General features: G+C 41.0%; 1 protein-coding gene across 1 annotated transcript in view; it reads right to left on the minus strand.

Annotated features, from left to right (window-relative positions):
* Nucleotides 1-853: 853 nt before the first annotated feature.
* Nucleotides 854-21,415, minus strand: part of kdrl (kinase insert domain receptor like) — a 47,673-nt gene continuing 27,111 nt past the window's right edge. The window contains exons 19-30 of the mRNA XM_034137739.1: nt 21,145-21,258; nt 20,885-20,973; nt 19,994-20,147; nt 19,270-19,367; nt 17,856-17,978; nt 17,408-17,519; nt 13,956-14,055; nt 11,434-11,539; nt 8,237-8,361; nt 7,011-7,089; nt 5,633-5,736; nt 854-3,018 (exon numbers count right to left, since the gene is read on the minus strand). Of these exons, the coding sequence (XP_033993630.1) occupies nt 2,835-3,018; nt 5,633-5,736; nt 7,011-7,089; nt 8,237-8,361; nt 11,434-11,539; nt 13,956-14,055; nt 17,408-17,519; nt 17,856-17,978; nt 19,270-19,367; nt 19,994-20,147; nt 20,885-20,973; nt 21,145-21,258 (1,388 nt within the window). The 3' untranslated portion in view covers nt 854-2,834. The remainder of the gene's footprint in view (nt 3,019-5,632; nt 5,737-7,010; nt 7,090-8,236; nt 8,362-11,433; nt 11,540-13,955; nt 14,056-17,407; nt 17,520-17,855; nt 17,979-19,269; nt 19,368-19,993; nt 20,148-20,884; nt 20,974-21,144; nt 21,259-21,415) is intronic.

A 21,415-nucleotide genomic window follows, 5' to 3' on the forward strand; every position in this document is an offset into this window, starting at 1 on the left:
GCTTGATATTGTTAAGAAAAAGGTTTATAACGCTGTGAGAATGGGTCTGCGCCTGCGGAGAGCATTTCTCCGCGATCCCAACTTAGCAGCCCGAAAAACATTTAAACAGTCGTGGTAGATACCTTGTTTGTTTTAAACATCATAAATACACAAACAACAATGAATACTTACAGGTTGTGTACCCGAATCTCCCGCTGGTCCAAACAAAGTAGGAACAGCATCGTTCTTCAGTGCCCTACGCTGTACATATCCGGCATGAATTGCTGAAAGGTTTGTGAAGCTTTGTTTCGTGAAATGCTGGCAGAGGGTGTGGCCTCTGGGTATTCACACGTCACAGTACCCAGGAAGTAAACAATGGAAAATGAGAAATCTCCAACGATGCGTTTTGGGGCAGCATAGACTGTGTTAGAGTTTTACTCGCTACAGGGTGTACTTTGAGGGTTTTTGACTCTGCAGACCGTTTACATGCATAAAACCTTCATAACACACAAGGGGACGGGTAACAACCGGAAAAGCATGACATGGGCCCTTGCATCATATCACATATCATTAATCCAAATCTGCTTAGAAACTAAAGGTATACAATACATGTAGTGGAGTTGAGGTATACCATTAACCTCTAAATTGTAGTGGTGTAGAAGTTCAAAGTAGCAAAACATTTAAATACTCAAGTAAAGTACAAGTATCTCAAAATTGTACTTAAGTAGAGTACCTGAGTAAATGTACGTAGCTACTTTACACCAATAAAAACTAAGTATTTATACTTTGGGGACATTAGTCTTAGCCCAGTACACAAGTACATATATCCTTTTTCTCAATAGTTGTTTAAGAAATTGTGAGTCAAGACTGCAAGTAACGTATAAATATATAATCTTTATTCATTTATTCATATACTCAGATAACAGTGTTGGGAAGCATTACTTTCACAAAAACAACTTGTGAGACTACATGAACAAAACAGACAAAGCTAGGAGGTCTTCTTACTCATGGATATGTATAAAGAAATGCAATATAATCTATTGAATGTTATTGTGATAGCAGAAACTAAAATAATAGAAAGAGGTTTGACATTTTAGGATGACATTAAATGCAAACATAATATAGCAAATACTGCAAATGTTAATTTCCTACTAGAGTTAAGAGTTAAATAAAAACAAAATAAATCGGAAATCTTTGTAACGTGACCCTCAATACTGTTTCATAATAATATACTTTAAGAATACAAAAATTATACTTGATATAAAGTATCAGTGCATAATTACTTCCTCTCCATATAGACAAACTAATTATAATTTTGAAGTACACAGGGGTTCAAAATATCCAATTTATACTTCAGTTTACTTACTGGCAAATACAGTTTATTTTGTGGTCAACAAGCACAAGCTAGCCACATTTCTACAGGGTGTGTAAGCTAAGTTTGGACCACAGTACTTTCAACACATCGGGTAATACAAACAAAACACTCGATTTGACAAGATAACAAACAATAACTGTGAATCCGAGCAAACTGGTGCTCACTTCACATACATGTAGAGTTTGTGTAGCCTGCCCTGCAAGCTTTACTAACACGTAGCACAAAACAAAGGACGGATAAAATACACTTACATGTTTCCCTTAGCTTTACTTTAAGTGAATACAGCAGCACAAACAACATATACATCTGGAGTGAAGTGTTGGGATATTACATGTTGATATGAGGAAGACTGGGCTTAAAAAATCCTTTGGTTGACTCATGAATTATAAATCTAAATAAACAAACAGAACTAAATAACTAAGTGACAGTGTACACAATCTAAATAAATAAATGTTACCATGAACACTTGTTCTAATATTGCATTTTCTAACCCAATCTGTACACAAGCTAAATAAACAAATCTAATTTTCTTCACTTTCTTTTAGTTCGACCAAACAGTAACAACCTTTTTAGTTTCTTCAGCACCTGATAGGGGCAGGAGGATGAATCTGCATTTACAGTAACTCTTGATTTAAGTGATTTCATGGTCAAGCTGTTATGCTAATCCTGAAGCCGTCTGCTTTTACTCTCTACCCTGTTTCCTCCCTTTACCTCCGCTAACTTGCGATTTCCCATAACCAAGAGCTTATAAACACGAAACAGTCACTATTGGCCATCCTGAGTTAGTTGAGCTGATTTTAATTGGATTTAAGGAGCAACGACACCCAAAACACAATCCTTTTCACAATTAATAATACAAGTTAAGACTGATTTTGCTTTGAGCAAGTCTGAACTTTTTCTAACCTTCATATGAGCAGATGTATCCATATCTTAAAAATATTTTCTCTTTAACCGTTATCAAAAATTACAAATCCAGTTTTCATTTTTGAATAAAATGAAAACAGATATATATAAAAAACTTCATAAACCTCAGCTATTCTCTCTGCTTTTCTTTTCTGGATTTATTCCTAATCATCAAAGGTGGTAGTTTAATCTGATCTGCAGTAAAGTGGGAGTGATTGTAGCTGGTTTTCACAGTAGATGAAAGAAATACCTGAGGCTGTTTCCAGCTGTTTGACATATCACAGTGAATGTGGAAGGGACCAGCAGCATTAATGTCAGCCTGTGTCTGAAAACTGGAATGAAATCAACAGTCTACAGGTTTCCTTTTGTTGCTCAGCAGGCGCCCTGAACGTTGGAAGTAACAGTCGAGTAGGTTCATGTTTCATTTCAGAGCGACCTTTCAAAACACTTTACCGGAGAATCTCATGTGTTTTCCTCTCAAACTTTGCTACAGTCCAGAGATAAGAGTCAAACCAGAGGAGAACAAAGCAAATGCCTCGAGGCTGTTCATCAGATTCTCCAGGGACAGAGCATGAGGCTACACAGGCGGGGTGGAGTAGCGCACCACATAGTTGTAGTCGGGCGGAGGGCTGTGACACTCCAGACCCACATCCAGGGCCGAGTCGTCCAGACCGAAGTCCAGAGAGGTGACCCCGCTCGGGAACTTCTCCTTCTCCGAGTCACACAGCACCGACTCTTTGCTCTTGCTCACTGCCTTCATCCTGGAAACACAGAGAGATGCGGCATTAATGAGACAGAAATATCTCTACGATAACAAATGCATCATGTTCAAGCAAATAAGGCATAAACACATGCTTGAAAACAACATACAAATACCAGATAAAATGTCACTGGAATGACAGAAAGTGGAATCAGAGGGATGCTTCTCCTTATTTATTAACAACACAGCAAAACAAAAATGTCTTGCCACTGATTTTGCACTTGGAGGCAGAAATTTGAAATAGAGGCCAAGTGTCTGAAAGGTTGTGTGTGTGTATGCCTTAATGCGACAATCAATGCTGGAACATGGTCACAGCTATAGAAAATGTGTATTCTCTGGTCTCAGCATCTGAAACGTTATGATTTAATGATTCTCTGTTTTGTATTAGTGTTTATTGAATAGTCTATGGGCTGGTTGGACAGAGCACAACATTTTCAGTTAATCTGTGGTAAATCCAAAAGTCATATGACGTTAGAAACAATAGATTTATTGGTTTTCTGAACAATAAACACTTTCAATTGCAAAAACACTACTAACAACTACTCTTGTGTCCTCAGTACGGGTCACTAAATGGTCAATGCATTGATTTCATATAGTGTTAGAGCATTATTCAAATAATTCGGTTGGCATAACTTCTGTGGAAACATTTGGCAATTGCGGTTGAAATTGTTGCAGAAAATAAGTGAACAACCAGTTGAGCACTTATTTTAAATATATATATATCAAGTTCTTTGTCACAGCAGAGGTCTGTTTTTTATATTCTTTGATTAAAGAATTTAAAGCTCTTTGTGAAGCTGTACAATCACACTACCCTCTCCTTATTCATATGATGTAATCAATCATCCTGAGTCCTTCTGCTTCATTTGATGCTCAGAATATGAGTAATTGCCTCTTATTGTCTTTGGAGGTTGCTAAGGGTTCCAGGGTTCCTCTCTCGAGGCCAAAGGGTCAGCGCCCAGCGGGGGTAAAGTGACGCTGTCATACTGGAATGCTGCCCTTATGAATAACTACCTGATGAACCAGCCATCAAAAAGAAAATTAACAATAGTACAGTTTGTCCTTGCCAATACCAAGAAGAAGGTGGGGGGGACACTGGCAATTGAGCAACAGGAAACAAAATGTGTCAGGGTGAATTTCCCCTTCTCTCTGAGCTGAATGCATTAGCACATATTGTTGAAGTCTTCTATCATACAGGGATCGTACAGCTTGTGAAGAGTTACATTCAGCCACAAGCCCTTTCCAAATAACCAAAGACTGTTTTGTTGAGTGCTCCTGTTCAAGAGAAGTCCGGCTCGAGGAGTGGTGAAGGCCAAGCGAGCAACAGGTGGACTTCAGCTTAACAGAAGGAGCGCTATAGCTAACAGGGGAGGCCCTCCTAAGTTCAAAGGTGGCAGTGATTGAGCGGTCGCCCAGCAAGGAAGTCCTCCCTCAAAATGTGGATCATTCTCTGCATGCCTGGCCTGATTCTGTCTGCCCTGATGACACAAACAGGCCTGTAATGAGGCTTGGTAGATTTTTTAAAAACACTTTGTGTGGTTGTTTGAAAAAGTGAGTTTGTTGAGCTGTAAATTAATAACACCGCTTCAGAGTGTCATTAACTCTGCTAAGTGCGTCTCATAAGTCACTTTCCTGGCAGTTGTTTACACGCTCCTTCCTAATATTTTATAAGCACTTTAATGCTGTACACTCTTTTCTCATAAACTTAACAGAGATTTGGCCCCGGGAAACATAAAGACTAGCTTTATGACAATATACTTTACAGCCGTTTCACTTTTAAATCCTATAAGTGTAAGCCACAATGCTTTGAAGTAGCATTACTTGTTGCTACTGTGCGTGGAGCAGAATAATACCACAAGGTTTAAAGTGTAATTACTGAGTTCAGAGGTTGGGCCTCTAAATGAACCCTGCCACTGAGCTGCTGTAAACTTCACGTGTAAGCCTTTAGTCACCTACAGAGACCCTCATTAGAAAAAGATTTACAGAAATTTGACTCAGATTTGACTGTATCCTCAAATAACCCATAAAGTAAAAACACACTCTCTCTCTTTCTCCCCCCTTCACGACAGTTTTATATACTTGCCCCTGCTGGATCCACATCTTAAAGTCATCAAACGATCTGCAGGATTTTGGAGTACAGTAGGTAAGCCTATGGCACTACTTTGAGATTATGTGTGTTAGTTACGTAGCGTTGCTTTAAACCAAACAGCCATGACTCACAAGTTAAATCAGACTGGGAGGTATCTCATTCAGGACTCTTTTCGTGAAAACAAAAGGGTTTTTAGTGAGCACTCTTAAAACAGCCCAACCTCATGTGACGCAGCCACTCTGCTTTGTGCTCAGTCCTTCACTTTGTCACCTTCAAGCTTTTCCCTCCTACTTCTCCTTTGTGTCGCTGCATGCTTTCTCCAGACAAAAGGGAAAACTAGCCGCTGACTTCTTTTTAAAGCAGCAGAAACTTGTGTGTGTGTGTGTGTGTGTGTGTGACAGTTATAGCGTCTGCATTCCAGCACAGCGGGGAGGTTTCCAAGCAGGTATTCTGCAGTCTCTTCTAGTGTGTGCTGATTTGTTGCTTGCAGGACATGTGGAGGGGGTGCAGTGTGGTGTAGTGTACGTACGCCAGAGCCATGATGCTCAGAGGTCGGCCTGCCAACGATTCGAGGCGCTTCAGAGTCTCCATGTTGTCTGACGACAGGCCCATCCCGCTGTCCGTCTGACCGCCCTGATGATGAAGATGCAGAGACAGAGAGAGGGAGAATAATTAAGACCATAAATGTATTTGTCATCTTAAATATAGAAAGTAAACTTTATTTTATAGAACCTTTTGGAAAGGTGCTTCACACAACATATCAAGGTATGAAATACATAGTCACACATAGATATCAACATCATAAAACCAGGGATACGGAAGCCTATTCAATTTTCTTTTAGGATTACTTTTATCTTTATTTGACACTTTTAGCTATCATGACGCCCATTAATCTTAAATGCCGCAGAGCCTCATATGATCTGACAGTAGAGTAGACTTTGCCCCACAGTGTTTGGAGCTTAAAGAGTGAACCCCTGATCAGACTTAAAGGTCTTCGTGCAGAACAAGCACTTAAAGGATCAGAAATAAATACTGAAGCCAAACCACAGAGGGCTTTAAACGCAATCAACAAAATCTTAATTTGAAACGTGTATGGAGTCAAAGGACTTCAGTCATGAGTGAAGTCCCGTGTTAGTTTGAAGCCTTGCTGCTACATTTCGCAACAATTGCTGCATCAAAGACTTGCATGCAATATTTCTGATTTGTAGATAGCAAGATTAAACAACACACATTAAACAAAACATATTATTTGTTCTGTTTTGTTTTGTCAGGATTCTTGCGTTTAGCATTACAACTTCAACCCAGTGTTGCACAATGACTTTTTATCACTATCAAGTTGCAAAAGCTTTGAAACCATCCAGCTTTTTATGGCAGTGAGGCATCAGTGCAGGGAATCAAAATAAAATGTAATGTGAGGTATTGAATAATATGGTGAAATGCTGGCAGAAATGTAAAAGTTGAACTAATAAACTTTGAAGTGTATACTTTAAGCACACTGTTTCAGATAGAATAAATTACATTACATGTTACTTGTTAGACACTTTTATCCAAAGCGCTTTACATACTCAATACTGTTGGCAATCCTTACAGGAGCAATTTGGGGTAAAGTGTCTTGCCCAGGGACACAACGACATGCTGACTCAAACTTGCTATCCTCTGATTCGAAGATCAGCGCATCAACCCACTGCGCCACACGCCTCCCTAAATGTGTCCTATCAAAAATATTGTTTTATCCTCTACTAAAGTTAATCAGAGTAAGTCAAGTAAAAATGGACATTTATCTCGCAGGGTGAAGTTTCCAGCTAACTGTCAAATGTCTGGCATCTAACTAATTGCGTAGTTTAGGATAAGTTAAAGCACAGATTGCGTGTCTGTTTTCTGGTTGACGTCCAGAATGAATAACTCACCTCATGGTTTTCATTTGTCCCGTCCTCCATGGTGACCTCGTCGAAGGTTTTCACACTGGCAGGACGGATCTTGATGTTCCTGGCGAGAAAATATTTCCATGTTAAGTCTCCAAAGTGTTCTCATTCTGCTTTAAGAATCCTTTGATTATATTGGAGCCGAGGAGAGGAAAAGATCAACATCAAAACCACAAGAACTTAATCAACTAAATCAACATCTATGACGTTGTACTCTGAAAACACGCCCAGTTTACTTTGCATTGCAACACTCACAGGTTAATTTAGCTTTAAGGCTAACTGTCATTACTGCTTTTCAACACCTCCTCAATAAACACACTTGGACATAAATCTAGAAGCTGGCTCTACGTTTTTTGGGGAAATTCCTCACAGGAGCCACAATAGTGAGAGCTCTCTGGCCATCAAGCTGCCGTGTGTACATTTCTTATCATGTTCCAGTCCGCTCTCATTGTCCTCAGGTCAGATCTTAATGTTCTCCCGGTAGAGCTTAGCTTGAGCGCGCCAGGAACAATAACTGTTTGGAATATTATTCACTGAAAAGTGGGAATATTATGTAGGCATTTCCTTTGCAAAACAGACCCAGCGCCTTCAACAATCTGAGGTGTACATGTCGTTATGATATAGAGATTTATTTCCTTTGAACGTCTTAACAAATCCATAGGCAAGTGTAACACATTTGAACCAACACACACAAAGCCTACAGTCGTGCTAATATTTCTGTGAGGCTGTGCTAAGGCACTGCAATGCTTTGAGCTAAATGCTAACTGTGGCATTTTAACATTATTACAGTGACAATGCTGAGGTTTACCATGTGTCTTATCTTAGTTTAGCCTGTTAGCATGCAAACCTTTTCTAATTAGATCTAACCCCAAAGTGCAGCTGAGGCTGATGGGAATGATAGCAGTTTTGCAGGTATTAGGTCTTTAAAAAAAGATTGGAGGTTGAGATATTTGACTCAAAACTACAAATGTAAATCGGCTGCTGGCTCTAAAGAAAGTCAGGACATCACCACAATAAGTAGGATTTAAACACAGGGGGACGTGAATGTCTGTACACATTTTCATGGCACACCCTGCAGTAGTGAGAAACAAAGTGGTGGACTGAGCACTATGAAGAAATTGATAGAATAGCAACATCTGGTCAAGTACATAAGAGTTTCAGGAGTCTGATTTATGTAAACTAGCCAGTTAATAAGAGCCCCATGTGCTCACCAGGTGCTCCCCGAGTCTCGGAGGGAGATGGGTCGTGTGGTCGTCTCCTCTGACACCGCTGTGGAGGAGGGGTCTCCCAGCTTCCCCAGCAGGACTGTGTTGATGGGTATGTAGTGTTTGCCCTCCTAAATCAACCAAACAGAGACAGAATATATAAGAGGGCAGCCTTATGCTTCAATGATGCAAAGTATAACGAGGCAAGAGGCTTGGGGGCCGATGCTGTGTGCAGGCTATACAAACACACACATGCACAGGTCGTGGCGAGCAGCCAAAGAAACTGAGGTCATGCCTCATAAATCCAACACAATGTTCATGAAGTCGGTGGAGACGGCAAAGTCCGTGACCAGCCTTCCTGCACTGTAACAATACCTTTATTAATAAGATTCAAACCCCTGCATTGCTCTCTCTGTCCCGACTGAACGTTTTCTCATGAGGGAAGCGTTCACGGGCTCATTAGTAGTGCGGCGTGTTTTAGTTTTCATGTTGTCTTTATCTTGTATTACTCCATGGTACAATCTACAGTGCTGTGTAGTCTATGCAGAAGAAGTGTAATGTAATTCCTGCTCATTGTGTGTGTATATCTCTGCTGTAATGTACCATCTGGACGAGAAGCCTGTTCTCCTTAGTGGCAAACATGACTATGTGCATCTTGTGAACTTAAACTACATGTAATCTCAATCTTGTTAGGGCTCTGGCCAGTTTCCTGTCATCAGTCAGTGCTCAACTTTCTTTAATTTTCATCCATCTTTTGAATTATTATTTTTTTACCATTTTGTTTAAAATGTCAGTTGCTCATTGGGTAACACTGTAAATCATCCTGTTTGTGCTTTAGGAAGATGATGCTGAGGGATTCAAATACATTTTTCATATTAATTTGAGATGAGAATCGGTGTGAAGCTCTTCAATGGTTCACATGATCCGGAAGAGAGCAACCAAATCTCTATTATATAGTTTTTGCTACATAAATTACATTACATTACATGTCACTTGTTAGACGCTTTTATCCAAAGCGACTTACATACTCAATACTGTGGACAATCCCCACAGGAGCAATTTGGGGTGAAGTGTCTCAGGGACACAACGACATGCTGACTGCTGCCGAAGAGCTGGCTCCCACAAGAGAGAGACACGCTGACTGCAGTGGGACTCGAACATGCTATCCTCTGATTCGGAGATCAGTGCACTAACCCACTGCGCCACCCGCCTCCCAATAACTGCATCACACGCCTCCCTATAAATACATGTATAATCAATAAAAATCAATTGCTGAATTGATTGCTTGATTCCATCTATTGCAGCTTCTTCAGTCTAAGAGTCCTGGTGTTGATTTGTAACACTTTCTTCTACTTTGACAAGTCAAACGGTAAAAAAAGCATATTGGTACAACGTGTCATTTCCCTAGAGTATAATATGTTTGCATAATAATACAGATTTTCCTCTAGTTCATATTTGTTTCTAAGCCTTATTAAAGCTAACCAACATCCAACAGTTGGTGACATTTCACACCATTCATAGCAGACAATGTCATCTTGCGTCACACTAATAATAACAATGTTTTTCCATGTGTTTTGAAGTGCAGTTCCCCTTACAAGACCAATCTTTCCATTTCAAAGGGTTTCAAGTGTTTGTGTTGAGTGTGACTTCCCCTCTCACTCTGAGCCCCCCCCCAGGGCGAGACGCCGCTTTGGATCTCCTTTAGGCTGCAGACTCTGATCAGCAACACTGCTTCCTGGATATTCACAGCGTTTGTGACTCATAAAGCATAACTAGTGACTAACACGGAAATATGACCACATTTCCCCCATTTTGGCTTCGCTCCATTGGCTGCCAATACATTTTAGGATTCATTTCAAAATCCTTTTATTTGCTTTTAAATCCCTAAATGGCATGACCCCACCATATCTTTCTGAGCTGCTACACCCTTACACGCCCACCCGCCCTCTCAGGTCAGCGGATCAACTGCTCCTGAACGTGCCCAGAACCAAGTCAAAGCTCAGAGGGGGCCGTTGCTTCTCTGTAGCGGCTCCCACACTGTGGAACGATCTGCCCATGCATATCAGACAGGCCGCCACACTGCCTGCTTTTAAATCGCTTCTTAAAACCCACCTCTTCTCCTTAGCGTATTAACATCTTTTAGAGTGTTGCTTTTATTGCTTTTAAATTGTCTATTGTTTTTACTTGTACTTGTTTTATGGTCTGTGAGCTGTACTGCGTTATTTTTTTGTATGTTTTGTTTTGTTTATTTGACTGTACAGCACTTTGGTCTGGAGGTTTAAAGTGCTGTATAAATAAAGCTGTATTGTATTGTAATATTGTCAAAACGGGGAAGGCTTTTTTTCTTTGTCCTTTGGCAAAAAATGTTCATCATGACCGATTGTAATTGAGGGTAGTTTTCTGGAAGAGGCGTGAAAACCTCTCTGGCCTTAGCCTCTCCCATTTATTTAAAAAAATTATCCCGACTATAACTGTGATGCAGTACATCGTTTTAACGATGAGAATGAGAATGACTGTCCTGTTATCTTTTCAAACTAATGGGCCTATCAGTGTCTTCTCCTCACCCGCAGCTGTGAGCATTTAGCTCTGATAACCAAAATGGTAAACTATTCAAATCCACTCAGATTTTCTGGAATGCTTCGCTGATAATGTCCATCCTTATCTTTTTGGGTTGCTTTGCAATGTTTACTTTTTTGCTAATGTTCGGATAGAAAAATCTTCTGTATATTTAACCGTTAAATCAGGCTTCCATCACCTAAAGAGTTGTGCACATGAGAAATGACCTGTAGCAGGCAACATTTGTTTTATTTTAACATTTTGTTGGGGGGGCATTTTATCCCTTTAATTGGAGAAAGACAGGAAATGCCCTATACCCCTCTGCTAGGGTTGCCAACATGCTAGATGTTCTAAAGTCTGAAAAACAGAGCCAGGGGGAGAAGAAGTTGACTTTCAGACCACTTGAATTACAATATGTTTGAAGTATGAGGTATGTTTGGATTTAAACTTGATTTTGTGTTTGTTTTATTTGTTATTTTCTGAGAAAACACTTCCGTACAAGTGTATGACCTCTACTGTAAATGTAAGTTCACACCAGAGCCAAACAGATGCTGAGCATAAACTCTTCACTCTTGCTACGGTGGAAACAAGCCATTGACACATCACATGTATTGTTCAAACAGTACACACTATCTTGTCTTCCGTACCTGTTGCACGCTGGCCTGCAGCAGATCTCCCAGCTGCTCCACCAGCTCAGTGAAGTTCGGTCTCTCCTGTGGCTCCCCCTGCCAGCAGTCCAACATGGTCTGATATCTAAGAGCAAAGAATAAATCACTCAGTAAAAACTCTAGATAGACTCGTGAAGCCTGCAGCGTACTGGATGGACATGCTTAGTGCCAAGAACAACATTCAGTATATTTGGGTTGATGCATTATATAAACTGTGAAAAAGCCGGATTGGTAGTCCAATAAACAAAGCTCTCGGCATTGAGGGACCACATCTGGCGCACCTCCACATCGACTGTCATCTAGAATATTCCTACATATCCTGCCTTCTATTCTCTGGTGGTTTGATTCTCTCTCGGTCTCGGGTGTGAGAGCACACGGCCTCGCTCGGGTCTCTGACAGGCTGTCAGCGTCTCTGCCCATGTGGGAAGACTCTGAGCCTTAATGTGAGTTTCTATCGCAGTGGCTTGTTTCGTTTTGTGGAGGAATTCAGAAACAGAGCACCACGGCTGCTGTTTAAATTACACTCATAGCATGTTACTGATTGGGATTGATGGGGGAGATAGATCCCTCTCTTGTTTCAGTTGCAGCACCCAGGTTCTTCCCTGCAGATATCTTATGTAAATATAACTATTATGATTCCCTTATGGCATCATATTTATCAATCTCAAGTTTGAAGACTTGGAAAAGCAGATGGTCTTTTAACAAACCCCCACCCCTCCTCTTCTTCTCCATCTGTTTGTGTGCAGGGCATCTAAACCTCTCTACATTGAGATGCTGTGATTCCCACGTTAATGAAGTCATCCAGGTGGAAGCCCTCCTAAGGGTGACAGGATGTGGAGAGCTTGATCACAGCCTAATGCATATCATTCAAGGGGGGGGGGGGGGGGGGGGTAGAAACATTGTATGATTGCACAATTTAAACCACATTTCCTGCCTGGTGCATACTGAGAATAAATAGCTCCTGCATGTTTGAGGGAATGTGGTGTTGCTGAGATGAGTTGCGGGAGTTCTGTAGAAATTAGCTATTTTGTCCGGTTGGGCAAGTGTTCTGGGATGGGAAGTGAGCATCCTTTTTATTGTCCTCCCACTCTCTGAGCAGCATCCGCTAAATTCCTCTGCAATGAATCAGGATGGTGGGATCTTATTAACAGACGGAAGAAACATTTCCGACAAATCAGAGCTGCAGGGGCACTTGCTCAACCCTTCCTGCAACCGTATGTGCTTTCCACATTATACTGTCTGTTACGAGTTAGGGTCAAGGTGTCAAAACCTGGGCTTACAGACACATTTGATCCACTGCAGCAGCGTCCAGGGGATCAGCTGTGTTCCCCCCCCCCACTGACTCTGAGTGCATTACTATGCATCCCAGTTACACTGATATCAACAGTTTTATCTTAGCTCTAAATTAGCAGCAGGCCTCACAGCCATAAGCCTGCAGAACATATCATCTTGTGGGTCTATTTCTTTCTTTTAGATGGAAAGTAGGAGAGATTCTTGGCACCAGCCGGTCTGCATCTACAGATCTTCTGTTCTGACTGAACACTAACAGTCTGGATTGGATTTTGTCCATCATTTCCAATCTCTGTATGCCTTGCAAAGCTGAAGAATTCATTCAGTTAGCTTTACTTGGCACAAGCTGCTATAAGCTCTAGACCTTTTGATATCACATCATTATTAGGCAAAAGTGCAGTATTATGCTTTCAAAACAAATACGTTTTGTGGACTATATGAGTCATTTTAAATTAAAACCAGACACAAAGTATGCACACATGTTTCAGGGAGACTCAGGGTTCAGACTGTGTTCGCTGGCTCTGGATCGGCTGTACATTAGACATGAGAGTCCAAGTGTTCTTGTTACAACAAAAGTTTGTCTAGCTGCATCCCTGACGGACAGCACTGATACCAAAGAAGAGCACTCTCTGTTCTCCCACAGATATTTATGTCCAGCACCATCCACCAGCCCCTGCTCAAACATCCCCAGTCTCTCGCTCTCCTCACTTGGGGGAACATCACATTTAAATGCAGTGCTCTGTTACATCTGCAGAGCTGTCACTCAGAAAGGGCTTCAGAGCTCCAAGCTCACCGCATCAGAGCTAATCAGTCGCTAATGTTTTCTCCTGCAGCTTTCAGGGCAGGATTACCCATGATTCTTATCAGGCACCCCTGACCTGCTGCTGCAACCACAAAGAGGGAGTAACACACAATACAAAGCTTTATATTGATATGGGAAGCTTTTAATGGCTGCAAACTTTTCCATGGCCTTTTTGAGGAGAATGTACGGCTGGGAATATGGAGCTGGTTTGCTGGGACACACCATAGTTCTCTAGGACTATAGGAAAGTTATATAGATTTTAATTTTAGCAATCCTGCTTTTTAAAGAGGGATTGAAAGGATAGGATAGAGAAGTTTTTACTCCCAAACACAGTCCTTTTCCCTTTGTTCAGTTTGTTTGTACTTCTGTTTGTTCTTTACGAAAGAAAATAGTAAATAGAGATTCTCACATTTCAGAGGAAGAGTATTCGGGCGCTCTCATCCTGGTCCCGTCTTTCAGCCTGCAGCAAAATTCTTCGTCTATTTGGACGCCGGGGTACGGGGAGGCACCTGAGAGAGGAAGGAGGGGGAGAGGTTCATCACATTATCACATCATGATTTGTTGTGCATTGAAAAATCAATTGACAGTGTATCACACTCAGTAGCCCTTATGCAAGTACGACAGGTGCTATATAGGGAAGGCTGTATAGCAGAAATAGATCTCTGCATAATGATATTTAGTGTAACCGCACCACGAGCTACAGCCTCATAAATCATCATTAAGTTGAATCAACACCTTTCTGAATCTGTTTCAACACAAACTGACTTATGACGGTAAGATTTATTGCATGACTGTTTTATTACAATACATTCATTTTTAGATTAATGTGGATAATAGCACATCTGATGACTGTTTTCTACTCATGTCCCTAGACTTGGTTTTGACCTTATATTCAAACAATTTGTGTTATTAGGATGATATCAATATGATCAACAGGCTCTTAGGGAATTACACAGTCATTTTGCACCTGTCTATTCCCTTTACTGGTGCGAGCGTTCACTGCAGCTTTCCAACTCTGATGTTCTACATGAACACACATTTTCTTAGAAACTCCTTGAGATTGTGTTACATTTACTTGCTAGAAAAACATCAACTATGTAGGATTATTGATTAGAATTGCTTGACTGATGCAACATGATCCAATCATGACCAAAACATGCAGTCATACACCAAAACAACTTGTATCCAATATCCAATTGTTTTCTTGAGGGAAAATAAAGCCCATTCTATGTTAATAATACAATTTCTTGAGTCATAAATAAGGATTTTGTGTGCTTGAACCCCCACATGCAATATAAAACCCAATTTTTGTGGCGATACAAGTTTTTGGATGAACCACAGTCTAGCTTGGCAAAGCGACCAAACAGCTCTAAAGACAAAAAGCTTACTGTAGAAGGAAAAAACTAAATCTGTGATCACACGGTTTATATTGCTAGTTACCGCAGACAAAAACCAGTGCTATTAAACGTACAATATGAAATGTTCTGAAGTATGGATCGTTTAGACACCCCTGTGGTGCAGTCCCTCTCTATGCACTCAGTTGTAGTAGTGTAGCAAACAAATGCCCGAGTTTTTCCAAATGTTTCGCCTACACCATCTTCGTCAAGGGCGGATCCATCCCAAATCCCCCAAATACTGTACGTTTCCCACGGACGCCACTGATAACGCTATGAGTCAAAGGCAACACGACCATAAGTGTGACGTTAGTTCTGCCTCACAACGCCTGCCTAAACCACAGCTATGTCGACCAGCTAAAGGCTAACCTTTTTCTCAACCCTTTCCTCTGATCACTTAAAGGTCCAGATGTCTGATGACTAGGATCTGCCAAGAGTAAACAGTAACAATGTGGCTGAGAGCTGAATAAAAACTGAGCTAATGTTATCTCTGACGGACAACCACATTGCAGACGCATGCACAGAGGGTATATGAAACGGACGGGCATCTTGATTAAAATAATGATTTCTTTAGGTTTGAAAATAAATAGAAAACTTGAGGATAATGTAAAACACTCAACAAAATATATGACAAAATGTCTTGTTATTTTTCTACATCGAAGTCCAAAATCAAACTGACATTTCCAACTAAATGTTAGATACATAGCTTTTACTCAAAGATTTAGTTTTTAGAAACATTTAATTTGCCTACAATTGACTTTCCATTAACTTTGGTGCAGCTCAAATGTGTTTAATAAACATCATCGTATCTAATTCTATCATATTCTATGGTATGGTGTTCCTCTCCAGTCCGAAGATATTACCTATATAATAATGAAACATAATATACTCTCATTTCCTTCTCTATATAAAAAGGTAATCTCCCCTTGTTGTGAATATTCAGAATGATAAACACATGCTTTATTTTTTGGAATAAACCCTAAATAAACAAGCTTTGGATATTTAAAACCCCAAAACGGAACTGACACACTTTTGGTTCAAAGAGCGATGTGAAAAACACGCTTGGGTTACCCTGAAACTTTTGACCTCAGACATGATCAGGTTGCGAAGCTCACTTCTTTTGCCATTTTTCTTGGACATTTTGTATCCTTGTTTCCTGATTTATTTTTCTGAGGCCCCGCTAACACTACCCAGATGTGTAAGTGTTTCTTTAACGGAAAAAATGTGGTGAGAATGTGTCAAGAGTGAAGAAGAGGGAGAAAGGGACCATAAAAAAAGAAGGAAAGACAAAAGGGAAAGTGTCATAATGACGTCAGTGTGCTTTACATTTGAAAGAATATGCAATTTGACACACTTTTTTTCAACTGCAGCGGGTGACGAGATTCAAAAACAGCAAAACGTACAGAATAGCAATACATCCAACTTCAGTTACACTTTCTCTTATGTTTCCACTGCTTCCCATGGTGACATTTAAACATACATTATTTCATGTTGAGTCTCGCTATAGAAACGTGTGGTGAGCTCTGTGCCTCGGTGCGCAGGCAATCATGGACTCACACACAATGCTGCCTTAAAGGCTGCAGTGGTTTCACAGCAGGGAAGCACTTTTACACCGATCCGGCTGCCTGGTTACAGTTTGTGTTTCCAGCTGGGACCAAACGGACGGCTTAAATAGGAGGTGTTCGCTGGTTTTAATGTCCCATGCCTGTACTCAAAATCTAAGTCTAACCTCACTAAGTGGAGTGGCACAAAATATTTCTCAGGTTGACTAAGGCCCCTTGTCCCCAAAGACAGAATTACACAGAAGAAAAAGACCATTATTTCTCATGCATCTGGGTAGTCTCTGTGTAGAGCTCTATTCTCAATGATCACCTCTGATAACAGAGAGGTTAACTGAGATGCTAGGCTTAATATTAGCTGGGACTACATGGAATGTACATTTATTGTATGACAAGGAAATTATGGGAATTTTATTTTTTTGTATGCAAGTGTGGAAATGATTGTAAATATAACAGGTTATAACTTTGAGGAATGGAAATCCAGACAGTGAACACTGGAACTTGATATTTCAACATTTAAGTCCTTGAATCATTGTAACAGTCTTCTCTTTTTTCATTACAATTGTGCACTACTGTTGGATAAACTTTTCACAATCCAGTTTTTCTTTGTTTCATCGTGTATGTTCTCTCATCTTATCCGGCAACTTATTGTCCTTTTTCCCCTCCTTAAGTTTAATAAGACTACTGCACATATTGCGAGTGGCTAACCTGTTCTCTCGTACTTTACAACCCTTTGTAAACATACATATGTCTAATAAAATAAATATGAACTGGTATGTAGTACACTATAAATATTAGTTTTCTTTTCTCCTAACGTTTGTGTGTTTTATGCAAAGGCAGACTTCTTTGGCCTCACTGTATGATAGCACGTTAGTAACAAGTGTTCACTGCTGAGCCACGACACTTACCCAGAGAGAAGATCTCCCACATGAGAACACCAAAGGACCAGACGTCACTCTGAGTCGTGTAGATCTTGTCAAAAATGGCCTCAGGTGCCATCCACTTGAGCGGCAGTCTGGCCTGTGCAGATATAGAGATAACCTTTTGTTTAAAACTCCCTTATCTCAGAGCTGTGAACATCTCACTACTTAGACTATGACATCTGTGGAGCATCAGGTGGTTTAAACTGTGTGAGCAGGTGCTAATTCTGAAGAGCTATTCTCTTAGGCCGGTTCTCTTTGTCTAGGATTCAAACAAACACACTAATCTCAATTATCTTGTTAGATCTCCAAGCACTGCTGTATTAACTCAGTCCTCCTGTTTTCTGCCAGTGATAGCTTACTGTTTTGCAAGTGCTTTAAGCATTTAATCTGTAAAACAGCTGGAAAAAGTTTGACTAGACTTGAATAAACTTACATCTCCTTTGCGAACATAATCCGGGTCTTTGTAGATGTCTCTGGCAAGTCCAAAATCACAAATCTTTACAACATTATTCTCAGAAAGCAGGATGTTTCGAGCAGCCAGATCACGATGGATGCACTGATGAAAAAAAGGAAGGAAAAAAAAGTGTGTTCAGCGTGATTTACATTTATACGTTTAGGTTTTCTGCTTGCAATTGACTTCACAAAGGCATTCTGCGGGCTAAAAAACATCAATGCTGGCAGAGCAACACATGGTCAAGTCATCAGTGATATTTCAATAGGAGATGATGTGTTCCATATCCAGGCTAAGAAACGGTCCGTAACGACTGATTTAAAACAATGGCTTCGTTGCCTAACCAGTCCCATCCGGTCTCCCCAGAATTATGAATGACTTGTAAAATGAATGAACTATACACTGACATCCTTTAGAAACACTGGAGTAACAGTGTGTCATAGTAAAGGTTCACATTCGACTTAAAGGTCCCATGTCATGCTTTTCTGGTTATTACCCGTCCCCTTGTGTGTTAGGAAGCTTTTTATGCATTTAAACAGGTCTGCCAAGTCACAAACCCTCAAAGTACACCCTGTAGCGAGTACAACTCTAACACAGAAAAGAGCTGTCTATGCTGCCCCAGAACGCCTCGTTGGAGATTTTTCTTTTTCCATTTTTTTCTTCCGGGAACCAAGTGACGGGCCCGGTCCGAGCACACACACAGACCCACAGCCAGGCTGCGGGTCTGTGTGTGTGTGCTCCGGCCGAGCTCGGGCCGGGCCTCGCCGTGTCCCGCTGTCCCGCAGACCCCACGCAGCAACCAGGAGACAACACCAGTAATCCAGCTCACACGCAGCATTCTCATCTGTTTGTCATTGCTGGTGTCATTTTCTGGTTGCTAACGCCATTGTAACACATAATCACTGGTGTTCCGCTTTAACGGTGGTGGACTCATCAGAACAGAGTGGGCGAGCTGACCAATCAGAGCACAGTGGGCTCACAGGGAGGGGGGGGGCAGGAGCTCCAACAAGCCGTTTAGGACAGAGAGTGAATACACATGCTATACAGAGATGCTGTATGAGAAACCAATGTGAGTTTGGAAAATTGCACAATATAAATATATTATACCTCAACAATAGAATTATGATCAGTAGAAATGGCCATGACATGGGACCTTTAAGTAAAAACATTGCTTTTTGCTTATATATTATGTTTACAGTGAAAAAGTGTAATCCTACTTGGACTCAGTTGACTTTAATGGTTTAAACACACCAGTTAGACAAGAGTGAATGAGTTACTGGGTAAAATGTGTCAACATTTAAATCCAAATCCAACTAAAAAGATCTGTCAAAATGTAGATGCAGTGTCTTAAGTGTCTTAAGAGTGATTTCTGAGAGGAGTGTGGAAAAGAGTATACCTTTCGTGAAGCCAAGAACTCCATGCCTTTTGCAACTTGGAAACTGTAGCAAATTAAATCTTCCAACGTCAGGACTCTCTTATACAAATCCTCAGATTCTGTAAAACAAAAACAACAAAGTATTCCCAGTGAGAATGATTTTTTTAATTATGATGCTGTCTTTCAGTTTAGGACACTTAATCCTACTCATCTATTAATTGTTCACATGGGGAAACTGCAATTTTAAAGTCCCTGACAAAAACACATTGCTTAACAATCCGTCCTCCTACACACTCAAAACATCCTTTCCACATGAAAACAAATTACAGTTTCCTCTTTTCTTTCTTCTCCAAATGCAGGTGAAATGTGTGGTTACGGGCCGAGTGCTGCTGGGGGGTCTGAGAGAGGAACTCACGAGGAGGCCTTCCACTGGCCCACCTGAGTAAACAGCTAATCAAACCAGAAATAACACATCGGGGACAACATGGCCGACGTGCCGTGTCAGAGCTGGAGCCGCGGAGCAACACTCGGGTCAGGACAGGAAACAAACCGACGCCTCCCCAGACCCAGTGGGGTGACAGAGGCTCCTGCTGCAGCGATTGTACTGCTGAACAGGAGGAGGAAACGTCCCATCAGAAAACAATCCGAGGGGAGCCTACGTTCCTGGGGCAGGAGGGGTGGAGACAAACAGAGGAGTGGGGGGGGGGGGGGGGTGGAAGGGAAGCAAGACGTGCTTGGCCTTTACCTTCTTCCTCTTCCTCCGAGTCGCAGTAGCTCTTATCTTCGACGAAGCCAGAGCTGGCCGAGCTTCCGGTGCTGGCCACGCTCTCCAGGCGGCGCTTCATCATCTCGCTCAGCTCGCAGCCTGAACCTGACGACACCACCTTACCGTCCTGCCTCTGAGACACACACACACACACACACACACACACACACACACACACACACACACACACACACACACACACACACACACACACACACACACACACACACACACACACACACACACACACACACACACACACACACACACACACACACACACACACACACACACTGTTTAACCACAGAATCAGGTTTATAGGGGTTCACTAACAAGGAATTTGCCTTGTATCGCATTCATTAAACATATAAGGAGAAAACTAAAATGTATTGAAAGTACAAGAAGGTCAAGAACATAAATAATATTATACGACAAATATGAAACATGTAAGTTACTACTACAAATATGTATTATAATTTGATGGGGGATCGGCAAAAGATGAGGGAAGGGCTTCTACTGACATGCATGGGGCATTCCTACAGTTTATAGTTATATTATTTATTTATTGACTTGCTGGATTGTTCATGTTTGTACTAGTGCTTTTTCACATGTTTTTAAATGTGATTGAGCATGGGCTTATTTCATTATAATTTGTTTAAAGATTTGCCTGTTGCCAGTTGTTTGTGTTGTTCAAAATGTGCGTCATAATGGATCCCTTGTCTTTTTACAAACCCAAATCTACCTACGGGTACAAATAAATGACCTAATATAGTTGGCAAAAAGGTCCCTAACAGCTCACACTGATTTCATGCGTGTAGACAGAATGTGGAGAAAGCAAGAGAGACAGGAAGTGTAAATCACGCAGCTCACCTTGTAGACGAGGAAGTCCTCTCTCTTGCCTCTCAAATAGTTGGACAAGTTGCCATATTTGCAGAACTCCACTATCATCATCAGCGGGCCTGTTTCAGATCGTACATGTCATTATTCCAACATCATGTGATAGTTCAGAGATGAGATTTAAACTCAAAGGTTAAACCGATTATTCAACAACCCTTTCTTCCATATATTTAGTGTATATACATTTAAACCCAAATATCAAAACAGTTATAGTTCCCCAGGAAGAAGCTCACCTCCGGGCTTGGTGCAGGCTCCCAGCAGGTTGACCACGTTCAGGTGATGGCCGATGTGGATCAGGATCTTTAACTCTGACATCAGAGCTTTCCGCTCATTTGACGTAGCACCTCCTGTAATACAGTAAAACACATTTAGATGGTTCATTATTTAACATCCTGAATACAAATAAAAACATTTTGAGTGCAAATTGGAATTACATTTTGTTTAATTGTCTTCGAATTTTTTTAAGATGACTTCAAAATTGTTATGGTCAACTATACGAACACC

Source organism: Trematomus bernacchii, unplaced genomic scaffold (genome assembly GCF_902827165.1).
Source record: "Trematomus bernacchii unplaced genomic scaffold, fTreBer1.1, whole genome shotgun sequence".
Lineage (NCBI taxonomy): Eukaryota > Metazoa > Chordata > Actinopteri > Perciformes > Nototheniidae > Trematomus > Trematomus bernacchii.